Source organism: Alligator mississippiensis, chromosome 3 (assembly GCF_030867095.1).
Source record: "Alligator mississippiensis isolate rAllMis1 chromosome 3, rAllMis1, whole genome shotgun sequence".
Lineage (NCBI taxonomy): Eukaryota > Metazoa > Chordata > Crocodylia > Alligatoridae > Alligator > Alligator mississippiensis.
In genome coordinates, this window is record NC_081826.1 from 16,334,319 (window position 1) to 16,348,887 (window position 14,569).

Consider the following 14,569-nt stretch of genomic DNA (forward strand, 5'->3'; position numbering starts at 1 on the left):
TGCCCGCCCCTGGACTTTAACTGGTATATTAGAGGAGGTTAAACGAATAATTTTTTTTAACAATATTTACATCCCTAATATAGACCATTATTCAAAGGAAGATTGCCTGTTCATCTTAGGGCAGTTGGTTCTTTTGAACTATGTTGTTGTTGTCCATAGCTGGCTAGCCCTGCACTGGCGCTATAAATCTCAGGTCCTGTAAATCACCTTCATTTCCTGCTAATCAAAATTCTATTCATATACAACTCTTATTGACAAAGGGTCTGAGTTGCAATTGCAATTGAGGTAGCCCCTTATGTATAATAACCTGTGCTTGGGTTAAGCCTTGAGTACAGCCAGAATACATACATGTGAGATCAGAATCTTTTTAACTAGTAATATGGAGCAAGCAAGTGTGAATTGTGTGGATAAAATCTCTCAGCTATGATTACTGTAAGGTAAGTAACAATACTTTTTCAATCAATTTTTTTTAAAGTAAATCTTCCTTAGCATATTGAAAGTTAATGCACTGATTGTGGAGACATTTTACAGAAGAGCTTTTTAATTCTCTTTGCAGTAAATCAAGCGGGAGAGACAGCTCTGGATACGGCAAAGAGATTGAAAGCTATCCAATGTGAAGAACTGGTAAGACAGATGGCTACGTTTTATTAAGCACTTATATCTTAGGATATAAATTATTTTATTATATTATTTTTATCCTGCCTAAGTTTTGATTGCCTGCCCCATGAGGGAGATGCAGAATGACCTAGTTGACCCATACATCTTAACATTCCCATATGTTCAATTGAATGACTTGAGAGATGTCTGAGTGGTGTGTGTTTATGCATCTAGGTGCTCTGTACAGAGCATAGGGAGTGATACTTGCCTCTGAAGCTTGGAGCCAGGTATCAGAAAGGTTTCCAGAAAGCTTGGAGATGCTTCTGGGTAGCCAATGGGAAATGCTAAACTATAGCGTTGTGGCTTAACTCTAGCACATCTCAAATTCTGTATAAAGAGTCTCCACTAGCTTGTGTTTCAGAGTGCTCACTTCTGAAGAGACCTGTACGATGGGTTTCTGAAGACAGGCTGTTCACAAACTATGGTTATAATGACTGTGCTCACCTTTGGCTCAGTTTCCTAGTGATTAGAGCTTATGCCTAAGACAGGAGACCTAGATGATACCTCATTTTCAGGGTATTTAAAAACTACTCTCTGACTTCCATGAAGAGTTTCCTAACCACTGAGCTCTAGAATAGGCTAGATAAAGGCACTCTTTACTCCTCTTCTGAAGCTGGGCCTTTGGAAGGACCAGAAGGACAGAAAGCAAGAGGAAAGCCTGCCTCTGTAGTCTAATGGTGATAGCACTCCTGTGTAAAAGGGGTGAGGCAGTCCTGCATTCTAGTCCTTTTTTCCTAGCACTCTGCATTTTTCAGTAGAGTCGCTGGTTAAAAAACAGAAATAAACCTGACAGCTTTTTTGCTAAATATAGTCTGAATAAAAAAAAATATTTGAAAGCTCAGGGGCCCTTGAGATCCTGTGATTAAATAGTACCATGGAATGGCAGGAAAATACTTGTATGCCACATACTTGTTAATAAATCCCAATATCCTGGTACTTTTTTCAGCCATGCTGCATTGTCAATCTTTTAGTTTAACTATAACTCCCATGTCCTTCTCTAAGTACTTCAGCCCTGTTTTTATTTGTGAATGTCACTGTTCCTTCCTAAGTGTAATGCTTCTTATGTTTTGAAATGAAATTCAGTGAGAACAAGTCATTAATGAAGGTATTGAACATTACTGACCAATGACAGCTCCTGTTAAGCCCACGAAACCCTTTTTCCCTGCTGGACATTGAGCCATTGATGACTACTCACTGAGCACAATTATCCAACCAGTTGTATACCCACCTTACAATAGTTGTATATAGACCATGTTCTTTAATTTTCTTATGAAGATGTGAAAGACAGTATTAGATACCTTATTAATGTCAAGGTATATCCTATCCACTGTTCCCCCTATCCATTCCACAAGGCCTGTCACTTTCTCATAGAAGGACATCAGATTCATTAGGTCTGATTTTTGTCTGGACAATCCATATCGCTTATCACCTTCTTCTCCTTTAGCTGCGTATTCATTATTTATTAGCGATAAGCTCCAGTATTTTTCCAGCTATCAAAGTTAGAATGATTTCTTTATAATTCAGTGGGTTTGCCTTTTTTCTTTTTCTAAATATTGCTCTCCCTGGCTTTCTGAAACCTCCTGTGACCTTGGAGTTCTCCAGGAAAATAGTCACTGGCTCAGCAATTGTATTATCTAATTCCTTGAGTGCTCTAGAATGAATCCCTCAGACCACTGATTTGAAAACATCCAACTTAGATAAGTAATATTTAACTTGTTCTTTCTGTAACTTACCTCTGTTTTCTTGATAGTAATTGGACTGGGCATCTGATAGTTGGCCTTTCTTCTGAAGACTGAAATAAGAGGCATTAAAGCCCTCAGTTATCTTCACATCATCCATTATTAGCTTTCCTTTGCCACTCAGTAAGGGATCTACACTTTCGTTTTTCCTCCTCTTACTGCTAATGTATTTTAGTTGGTATCTTGGCCTTTCTGACTGTGTCCTTGTATGTGTGTACTGTATGCTTCATACTCACCCTTGGCAATAGGGCTACATTTACCCTTTTTGTAAGATTGCTTTTTAAGTTTCTTTGTAGAAGAGCTTATGACTTAAATAAGCAGGTCCATGACTGAGTTCCCTATCCTTGTTTCACAACACGATGCCATGCTCTTTTGTCCTTAATGTTGTCTCATAAAGGAATAACCAATTTTCCTGGACCTCTTTTTCCTTGAGACCTGCCTATTAGTTATCTGAATTGAATCATGGCTGAAAGAGACCTCACGAGATCATCTAATCCAGTCCCATACTTAAACCATCCCAGTCAAGTGTCTCTCTAACCTGCTCTTGAAAATTTCCAGGCATGGAGAGTCCACAGCTTCTCGACAGAACTCGTTCCATTGCTTGACTCGTCAAAGTTCTTCCTAATCTTCAACCTAAATTTCCACTGCTGCAATTTGCAGTCATTGGTCCCGATTCTGTCCCCTATGGCCACAGAGAATGGTCTATCTCCATCCTCTATAATTACCTTTCAGATATTTCAAAACTGCTAACAAATCTTCCCTTAGTCTTCTCCAGTCTAAATAACCCTGCTTCCTTCAGCCTGTCTTCATAAGTCACACCTCCCAGGCTCCTAATAATTGTTGTTGCTCTCTGTTGGACTTCCAATCTGTCTGCATCTTTCTTGAAGTGTGGGACCGAAACTGGACCTATACTCTAGGTGAGGCCTCAGCAGTGGTGAATAGAGTGGAAGAATTACTCAATAAATCCAGGATGCCAGCTGATAAAACTCCAGATAAAACCCAGCATGCCATTAGCTTTTTTATTTTTTCCTCACAAGAGCATACTGTTGGCTCACATTCGGCTTGTGGTCCATAAATAGTCCGTGCGCTTTTTTCCTGACCTGAGGATCATGAATTCTCTAGTTCCGTGATCACTGTCATTCAGATTGCTTCCTTTCTTCAGTTTTTTTTTATCAGCTTCTCTCTGTTAGTATACCATAAATTGAGAAGATCCTCCCCCTACTTCGTTTCTCTACTTTCTGTGCTGAAAAATTCTCTCCAACACAGTCCAAGAGCTTACAGGACTGTCTGTGCAACTGTGATATCTCCTAACAGGAATCATAGTGATTAACTAAATAATGAACTGATTACATGCTTCAGTTTGTTTTAAAAGTGTTCTCTATCTCCTTGTCATCCTGGTATGGTGGTTCGTAAAAGCTGGATAGTTAAAAGTTGGACAGGTTTTCCTACGCTTGGGGTACTACAGAATTATGCATTTGTAACACTTGCATCATCACGGCTTACTCCCCTTTGGTATTAATACAATTGTTGCATTTATCTGGACCACTAAAAATTAAGGCAAAACCTCTTTTTCTCTCCTGGGGTCCCTAAGCAATGCCCACCCATGTCAGTTTTGCAGTGGTGACCTCTGCTGACCTTACTATCTCAAATCATAATTTTGTAAGTGGGTATCTTCCTACTTGGTCTCCACATTTCTTCATTAAAACACAGGCAACTTTAGTTGAGTAGCAGACTGTCCTGCTAGCTTCTCCCTTACAGCATTGTTCCTATTTCCTATATCTTTTTTTGTTCCTAGGGTTTTATCCAGGTTACCCTGCCTTTTCCCTACCTTTTGACTCAAGCTTCTGTTGAGTCTAGTTTTAAAGTCTTCGCTAGATCAGTGAGTCTGAGCAAAGTTTTTCTTCCTCTGTTAGGTGTATCCTATCTCTGTTTGGAAGACCAGCTTCTTTAAGTACCACCCCAGATTTGAAGAAGCCAAAACCCTCAGCAACACTATCTGAGCACCCATGTTTTGATCTCCAGTTTGCATTTGTGTTTGCCCTTTTGACTGGAAGGATACATGAGAATGCAACCTGATAACCTGCCTCCTTTATCTTCATACCCATACCCCTTTTGGTTTGCTTAGGGTCATATCTGGCAGTCTTGTTAGTGAGCAGCATGAAGTAGTAGTGAGAAGCCCCCAGGTTATTCATTCACATGGAATTCCAGGTGTCTGAAGTCTCAAGATTTAAAGCCAGGAACCATTGAACCAATCTCATTGGACCTGAAACCCCAGAATAGGTATTCTGCAAGATGATATATTTTTAGAAGCAAAACAGATTGGCATACTGTTGTTATTTTACGATGCCCAAGAAAAGAATGTGGTTAGTAGGACATCCAGTCTTCAGATATTACCAGAGGCTCAAAGTTCTTAAGAACTGGGGAAATTTCCCAAATATCTCCAGTTATGAGGCTCTTTTAAAAACAGTGGTACCCTTAGTGATTTAAATAATAAGTCTTCTGTTTTGTGGCAGTCCGGCATCAGAATATTTACCTTTCATCCACAGTTTGCAAATGCAAATCCACTTTTACTAGCATCTAAAAGTGTTTTACAAATATTTAATTCTAATTTCCCATTGCCAAAGTATTCAACAAGAATACTTTAGTTTGTAATACTTCAGGTGCATTTTTATCTGGTTAATAACTTGCTTTCTTGGGATCATAAGCAAATGAGTCATTCTGGTTGAAAAGTCATGTTTCCATTACAAACCACTTAGTTAATATTAATACCATTTTTGTTTCAGCTAGGACCTTTTTCAGCATTGCAGGTAAAGTGCCCACTAAAAGAAAATTTGCTGTGCAACAGTGTTAGGTGTGACTGGCTGTTTGCATATGCTCTAGTTCTGTTTCATAATAAAAATATCCATTATCAAAACCTGAGCAGTATAATATGGGAAAGTTGATTATAAGAAGTTTTTCATGCTGTAACCCCATTAAATCACGGATCTAACTAACCATCATCAAATTACTTTTGTACACATGAATTAACAATAAGACACTTCACATATTTCTTAGTTTTTGGTTTTGTTTTTTTTCGTTTGGAAGAGAAAAGTTTGCCATTGTTTAAAGAATTACAGAATGAGATTGTGCTTACAACAAAGAGGAAATGTCAGCACTGTTTATGCCCATGTAAACTATAACAGGAATAGAAAACTATGATGCCAAAGTATTTGTGATGATGTGGATAATGCCAAAGTATTAGTTTAATTTCAGATGAACTAATTCAGATGTGTTAACTGCTCTACCGTGCTCGAGAAACATTGACATTATTGCTGACATAGTTTGGTGATGTACAGTTCAAGGTCCTGCTTCATGCATGGTCGAAGATGTAGCAGTTTAGTTCTATATAGGCTCATGCACACATAACAGTTGCATTGTACCAGCTACTGTGTACTCCCATACTGGCTATTGTGGAAAAATGATAACTAGCAAGATATACTTGTTATTTATGTACTATGTACTAAGTTTATCAGATCCTGTTTTTCTTCCCATTCTTCAGTAGGTACTACACAAAATGCCAAAGATAGCTTTTTACAATAACTCAGCATGAAAGCTGAGCAAAAAGGGCAAATTTTGTGGCTTTTGAAAAGAAATCCCCTGATGTGCGCTTCTGTACAGCTGCTATGAATTTCTGTTGCTATTTCTATTGTGTTAAAATATAAGCATTTTTAAGCCAAATATGACAACTTTAAGGTTTAAAGAAACCTTTTTTTCTTTTCTTGGAGTTTTTTTTATTCTGACTATAGGAGAAAAACTTAAAGAAAACAAACCAATGTTTGTTTGATGCCCCAGTACAGTGTCTTCATATCCTTTGGTCAAGCTTTGAAATATATTTCCTTAAGGAGGGCTTCAGAAATGAGAACCAGAGATTGAAAAACAAATTTTAAAAAAATAGTTATTTGAATAAAAGCTGTTTTGCTTTTGCTTTTCAGCTTTCCCAAGCCAAGTCAGGAAAGCTAAATCCACATGTACATGTAGAATATGAGTGGAACCTTCGACAGGAAGAAATTGATGAAAGTGATGATGATTTAGATGACAAGGTAAAAATGAATTTTGAATGCTTGAAATGGGTTTCCTGGGAGTTGTGAGGATTTGCTTATTTGTGGAAATGTAAGAAGAAATGTAATGTTTAAGACCTAGTTTCCATTTAAACATTTTCAAATAATGGGGATATATAGTTCTTTAACTGAAGTAGGTATTCACGAATACTAAAAGAGTACGTAGAATGTATCTTTAGTATAAAGGGTCTTTGGTTGTAGCCGTGTTGGTCTAAGGACATAGGCAGGCGAGGTTCTTTGGGTAGATGTGATATCTTTTATTAGACCAACCGAGTAGTTGGAAAAAAGTTCTTGGCAAGCTTTCGGGCTCTGTCACCCTTAGACCAGCAGAGACTCCCTCTGCCTGACGGAAACGCCAAGGAATGAGAAAAGCTAAAAGTGTGGTAAGAGGTCAGTGAAAATGTAAATAGGTAGAGATAAACAAGACAACAGGAAAAACAGGGAAGGGAGAGGGGAAGAGAGCAGGAGGGGAAGAAAAGGTCAGAAGGAGACAACAGAGATAAAATACAAGGTGGAAAAGAGGTTGTTGTAAAAAAGGGAATAGTTGGAGATCAGAGAAGCAGGAATGAGAGAAGCTAAGAGTGTGACAGGATGTCAGTGAAAATATAAAAAGGTAGAAATTAGAGAAACAAATGGTAAAGCAGGGGAAGGAGGGGGAAGAAAACAGGACAAAAACACTCTTTTTTTACCTTGCATTATTACCACTGTAGTGTTTTCTCCTGGTCTAGCTTATCTTTACCTATTTACATTTTCACTGACAACCTACCACACTTTTAGCTTCTCCCACTCCTTGGAGTCTGAGACCAGCAGAGACTCCCTATGCCCAAAGAAGGGTGATTGCACCCGAAAGCTTGCTAAGAACTTTTTGCCAACTACTCAGTTGGTCTAATAAAAGATACCACATCTACCCAAAGAACTGTGCCTGTCTTTAGCATAAAGTTATTGTACACAATAAAGTTGGTCAGTCTGGGTATTTTTAATTTCGGTTTTAAAAGTTTAGCTTTAAGAAGGAAATGAAATCGATCAATACAGTTGCTGTCTTTTGCCCCCGTGTTTTCCTCTAAATTGAAATCAGTAATGTTTAGCCAAAACAATTCATAGTACCTTTTTGTCTTAAGGACTTACAGAAAATGTACTTAACAAAGGTTAGCTATTGCAGAAATAATCCTAGGTGTTTTCATGAGGGTAAAAGGAAAGAATAGACAGAGAACAAATCCTCAGGCTGGAGGAAGGAGGTACAGTCTAATGATTAGGGTGTTAGGGAGGGCTGGGTTCAGTTTCCTGCTCTGCAATGGACTTCCTTTGTGAACTTGGGCAAGGACTCCATGCTGTCAGTTCCCCAGTTATAAAATGGGGATACAACTTACCTACATATGCATGTTGTGAAAGGAAATATATTAAAGCAGCAGTCAGCAGCTTACAGCCAGGGCCTGGATCTGGCCTGTGGTGCCATTTGATCTAGCCTGCAGACATGGGGCGTTGGCACCAGTTAGCCCCTACTGCTCTAGTGCCAGCTGTGTGCGATTTTTCTGTGCCAGCCCGGGGAGCAGCGCTGGCTGTGGGTACTTTCCTTTGGTCTGCACTGGGAAAAGCAGTGGTGGAGGCTAGGTCCTAACACGTGTCCTCCCTCAAATCTATCTCTGACATGATCTGGATCAGACTGGCCCACAGTCTTAAAAGGCTGCTGATGACTATTAAAAAACTTAGGAATTGTCCATTACTACTGGTAAGGGGGACCATGTAAGTACTTCAGAGCAGAAGACTGGTCAATATTGGGCAGGGGAAACCCTGTCAACTGCCAGAGCAGGAAACATGCCAAACAGCTTTGCCTGGAAACTTATTTATATACCTCAGTAGCCTGTGAGAGCATCATTTATAACACTTAAATTAAAATCTGGTCCCACTAATGTTAATAGGAGTTCTGCCCTTGACTTGTTTAGACTTAATAGGTCATTTAAACTGAAGGCTTACTATTATCATCTAAATAATACTTTAGTAAAAAAATATCGAGATGAGTAACTTAATATATATTGTTACATGTATGTTATTTGTTTTAAAACCCAGTACTCTAGTGGGTTGTCACTTGTTAATGCCATAGTTATTAATCTCTTGGTTTCAGAGGAGTGGGAGTTTCAAGAATGAAGACACTTTAGGGGCTTTAACCTAAATTGTCAAACCAATAAGCAAAGACACTATATTAATATCTATTTGCATTCTTACATAAACTTTTTAGTTATGTTAACTATTTAGTTTGCTATATATGCAGTCTATTTTACACTTAGACTAATGTAAATAATGGGAGACTATCCAGACTCTATAACATGTTTGATGAATATATAAGAGCTTTCTATTGAATCCATGTTACAACATATTTTTTTGCTTTTTTTCCCCACAGCCTAGTCCTATAAAAAAAGAACGTTCTCCAAGGCCCCAGAGCTTTTGTCACTCTTCCAGTCTTTCTCCACAAGACAAAATGTCTCTGCCTGGATTTGGTACTCCTAGAGACAAACAAAGACTCTCCTACGGAGCCTTTACCAATCAGATTTTTGTCTCTACAAGCACCGATTCACCAACCTCTCCAACAGCAGATGCTCCTCCTCTCCCTCCTAGAAATGCTGTCAAAGGTACGTCTGTTTCACACATTTAAATAGAAATCGAAATGATTTTTCTGTTGTCATACCTAACTAAACATGTGGTAGCCCTTAAAGATTTTGTGTGTTCCTCCTCCTCTCTGAATTTTAGTTTGATATAGTCTGCATCTGGAAAACATGAATTTTGCAGTGCTGAAATAAAGACCTTTACAATAGACTCTAATTTTTCACACCCTTGTGATCATAACAAATAGAAACCAAAATACTCTTGGCTAAAATGAAAATGGCTGATTTATTCCACTTAGCAGTAATTCTGCCCAGGTTATCCTGAGTTTCTTGGTTATTTCAGTAAGGCGATCCTAGACTTGAAGCCAAGCCAAAATTCCAAATCTGAGTCCCTCAACATTTTGGTAACTAGTTGAAAGTACTTCAAGTTGCTGTTTTGTGCAGCTTCAGACAGAGAAGACAGAAAATCAGTAGTGGAAGCCCGAGAGTCCCCTTTGTGCCTGGAGACATTGGATGGGGAGAACTTCCAAATTGCTGGAGGACTGCCTGTTGGTGCTAACACCCCCTCCCTTATAACATGTCAGGACCTTCCTATGTAGAACTGCTGGAAGTTAGTGAGATGGAAGAAGGTTGGAAGGAAGGACTCAAGCCATTCATCACACATCCAGCGTTCCAGCGCATATGTAACTTTTCTGAGCCTGAGGGTTTTAGGCCTTCACTAAGGAGGACAACCATTTATCTTTATAGAATTTGTCCATGAAGAACTGTGAGTTTGTGCTAACATTGCGTAATGTTCACCATCTGCAAGTAACTTAAAGCCATAAGATACTTGTTGCCTTTTTTATTAACGTTTGTAATATTGTTTCAAAAGGAAGAGAGGACTTAATTCTGAAGAGTTTTCAGATTTGATGTTTTACATTAGTTGGTAACAATGATTTATTAATCTGTCCAGTTATTTATATAACACCTGTAACTTGGTTGGGGGAATATGAATAATCTGTGGAGTAAAAATATTTAGCTGTCTTTTATTAATGTAAAGCTAGTCTTAAAGCTTATGAAACCCCCACACTTTTTCACTTTTTTTTCTTTCCCATAATTTCTGAACAGCCAAACTTTGTTTTTAAACTGCGCTTGTAAATGAGGGAGAAAATGTACTCCATGGCTAAGAGCAAAATACAAACTTTCAACCATGAATGAATTTGCCCAGATGAATTACAGACCCCTGATGTTAATTTTATTACATAATTTTACATTTCATTTCCCTGGTTTTTATATTAGTTTCAGTTCTCAAAAGTAATGAAGAAAGGTTCTCATTAAAATGCACAGCATACATGGATGAAATACACTCTGTTAATTTCAGAGAACAGCAATTACATGATTCAGATGCCATGCTTGGGAAACAGTGTTCCACCAGCAGCATTAGTCATGTATTGGTGACTAGAGAGTTTCCTGAGTTGTGGTTTTAATATAGAAATGTTGCCAGTTGACTGACTCCACATCTTTGTTTATCTGTCCAATTTTTTATATTTGCTCATTTGTGAGAATTTGGGTTTCTGCGTCGGTTTCACTTGGGGGCTCATTCATATTGGGAATAAATATGCATGTTGACCTTCCTCTTGGCATAATAAGACTCACAGTGTTAGGATCTGAATCTTCAGGCTGTTTTCCTTAATGATAAAGAGCTTGTGTCATATTTCTATGTACAATTCAGTACACTGGCAGAACTCAGTGGCTAATAAAGAAAATAGTGTCTTTGTTTTGAATTTTAGTTTTCATGATAGACCTAAGGCTGATTTAGGAAATTTTACTTGTTTAGAAAATGTGCTTGAAGTCTCATTTTATTTTATATCCATGCTTAGATGCCTTCATTAATCATGGCTCAGATGAGCAAAGGAGCAGAACCATAGGGCCACGTGGAACGGGGAGTTTTCCTTTAGGTCCTATCATAAGGTAGTTTGTTAGGAGCCAGAAGCCAAACAAAAAACAAACACTAAATTATTTAAAAGAGTACATTATTGTGCCATGGAGTGTGAATGCATTTTTCTGCTGAAAAACTGTGACATGCAAACTCTCTTAGACAATAGGAAATGTCATATTGAGAAACTGGACAGGGTAAAGGATAAAGCCTCTTTGCTTCAAAATTGTCCAAGCCGTATAAATCTGCTAATGACACCAGACTTCCTCTCTGGTGACGTCAGGTGCACTGTACTGAGTCTGTTTCCATGGCCTTGTCCATCAATATATGTTTAAATTGGATTGTAAAGAATGTTACCAATTTCAAACTATCCTTTTGGGTTTTTGATTATGAAAATCATTTGGACACTATCAAATCGGTAGTAGAATAAGGGCTAATCTAACAGCACAGCTACTTTCCAGTGTTCAAGAATCACCTCAGAAGCAATTATGAACATATTGCAATCTGTCGTGTACCTCATTTGATTTTTGTTTTTTAAATTTATCTGTTGAAACCTTCTTAACAAAATTAAACCTTGGTCCCCTTCCCTCTCACACTAGTAAGAGACCCAGGCATGGAGACTGACTTGTCATGAGATTTTTTCTTTCTTTAGAAAGAATTCATGTGGTCACTTCAGATCCTCTAGCTTGGCCATCCCAGACCATAGCCATTTAATTACTGTATAGGCTTATTTGAAAGGAAAGTGAGATTTTTGTTTTCCATGCTAGACATGGAAATATGTTAATGTATGTTAATGTCCTGAGTGCCCCATATAAGGATGAGTACGAGAAGCATTCAGCCCATAAATGACTTTGAACTTATCCCTCCCCTCCCCCTTAATTCCAATTGTATCAGCTCCTGCTCTGTTGTGAGGCCCCAACAGCTACCATGGGACCCTGCTAGAGCATGGAGCCAGTCTATAGGGGGCGGTTAGGCTTTGGGTTCTATTTTTTAGCAAGTGGCTTAGTTTTTGAGGAGTCTCTTAATATTGTTTTGTATCCTTTGGGATATAAAATTTAATAAATCTTTTTTCAAAGCATGCGATGTACTTAAATGAAAACACCTCCCTTTAGCCCTCTGTAAGCTGGCTTCATTCGCCAGTGAAGTTCCCTGGTAGCAAGGTTCCATGGTGTTTGCTGAGATGTCACAGTGGAATGGAAGCCATCAAGTCTGAACCTTGTATGGGGGAAGGAAGGTAAGTTAAAAATCATTTATGTACTGAACACCACTTTTGCCCATAGTTTTTAGTGCATTTGGTGTCTAAAAATTAATTTGGTTCATTTTAAAATTGTATGTATAAATATTATACAATCTGTGAGTTTCTGTGTGTGCATTGCAAGTTACTGAAAAGTTTCTTCATGTCTGAGGTAAGCTTCAGTCTTTAGTTGGGTAGCCTTTCCCGTAATAAGTCTTAAAATCTTAAAACTCCTCCCCGTGCATTTCATTTAGGAAGAAGGGCATGTTTACTGTCCTTGTCTTCATAAGAAAGTTGTATCAATTGCCTTAAATTTGTTTCCTTTTTATTTCTTTTTTTTTTTCAAGATTTGGTTTATTTTATTTCAGCTAAAAGCAACTACTTATTCAGCATAAGCTGAACCAAAATAAATCTGGTTTAACCTGAATAAGTTTGTCCATGCAGTTTTTTAGGCGAGTTTGGCTAAAGAGGTTTAAAATTCTCCTGGTTTTGCTGTCTTGAGAAACCCACAATGGATGTGTCTACACGTGCATTTAATGTGCATGAATAAACTCTGGAGCTTACAGCTCTGGAGTTTTTTTGTTCCCAGATGCACTGTTTGAATGTGTGCCTGGGAGCAAAAACCTCCAAAGCATAATCCTCTGGAGTTTATTTGTGCATAGCACATGGAGCTTAGTCAGAGCAGCCTGGGCTGGCAGGGGGCTGCGGAGGTGACGTTTTACTGCACAACTCATTTGGCAGCTCCGCAGTAAGCATCTCATGTAAATGCCAGTTTGTAACCATTTGAAATTCAACCAACTTTATTTAGTTATTTAATTTTTTTTGCACAAGTCTTCAAGCCTCCCTTCTGACTTTGTACGTAAACCAGGTTTTGTGACGTTTGCCAGTTTTAACAGCCATTACTCTGAAGTAATAATACGGCACAATGCATCTGTTTCACTGAGCTTAATTAAACCTTGTGCAAGTGTACATTAGAAATGTTATGCTCAGGGAAGTGTTGCACCTGGGTCTTTTAATTCTGTAAAAGTTTGGGGGCAAATCTGAGGCAGGTTCCCAAGTTGGGGTGATAATGAAAATAACCAACATCGTTCTGCCTGTTCCCATCAGAAACTCGTTTAGACTTGGCCATTTGGAATCCAGTTTGATTTTAACTTTCTGAATTTGTTTCAGTGCCAAGCGTGAAACAGAACAGGGCATATCCATCTGTAGTGCAAATTTTACAGCTTTAATTTCAGAAGCCCCTTCCTTTCATAGACAAACTCAGTCTTAAAACTACTTAGTCTCTTGTCTCCACTACTGCTTTGGGAGGAGTAGCCCTGGAGTAATCCTGATGTCCTGATTAAGGGAATTTCCAGCCAGTTTAGACTTATTTATTCTTGGGGTTTTTTTAGCTTGTAGAGCTGTTTTCCATGGTGTTTACCTCCGTAAGAGGGGAGGTCGCCTCTGTTTTGCTGTTCTGACCAACCAAGCTCTTTGTTTGCTGTCATGTGCTGGATTCTCCTTTATTTTAGGAGGTCTTCTTAGCTCCTGTGTCAGTTTGAATTGGGTGACCAGAATTATGCACTGAGTTGCAGACACTGTCACCTCAGTCTTGTACAATGGCATTGACACTTAGGTCTACTGGAAATATTTTATCTGATACGTTCTACAAATCACACCTGCCTTATTTGCACGCGCATCAGTCTGGTGCCTGATAATTGCCCTGGAATCGACTAATAAGAAGTGAAGGAAGACCTGAATATGCTACTTTCAACTGATAAGCATTTAGCTTCTAGCAAAAATTCTTATTCATTCCTTCAAGTAGTTGTCCAGCTTTCAAGGTCATCAGATTCTATATGACCTGAATGCAGTATGACTTTTTTCTTGACTTGTGCATATAACGATAAAAAAATATATATATTCTGACCATACGTGATAGTGTTGTGTTTTTTATATCTTGTGGTTTTGGTTAAGTAAAACAAGCTATTTCACCCAAACAGCATATTTTCCAATATCGTAATGGGAAGAGAAACCTAATTGCAAACATGTATTCTCACATATTCATGCATGTGAACAAATTCAAAATATCAGTGTTAATTCTACATCTTGACTCACATTTTACATGGAATATTTAAGTGGTGACACTTATAAATACAGTTATAGCTAATGTTAATGTGCAGCACAATGCTGAGGCTTTAAATAATTCTTCTTCTAAGTAGGGTGTTTGTGATCTCTGGTTCTCTAATGCTGGAGATAAAATTGAGACAAATAAGAGATAAGGTCTTAAATGAATGAAGCTTCTAACCTTACCAGTCAACAATTTTATGTTTCTCATAAATTTTAAAAATAAG

The 14,569-nt window shown here is 38.2% G+C and overlaps 1 protein-coding gene across 3 annotated transcripts in view; it reads left to right on the plus strand.

Moving 5' to 3' along the window:
- Positions 1-14,569, plus strand: part of ASAP1 (ArfGAP with SH3 domain, ankyrin repeat and PH domain 1) — a 282,558-nt gene that overhangs the window by 241,213 nt on the left and 26,776 nt on the right. For all 3 annotated transcript variants that reach the window (XM_059723743.1, XM_059723744.1, XM_059723746.1), the window contains 3 exons: positions 557-624; positions 6,368-6,475; positions 8,889-9,117. In XM_059723743.1, coding sequence (XP_059579726.1) covers positions 557-624; positions 6,368-6,475; positions 8,889-9,117 — 405 coding nt within the window. The remainder of the gene's footprint in view (positions 1-556; positions 625-6,367; positions 6,476-8,888; positions 9,118-14,569) is intronic.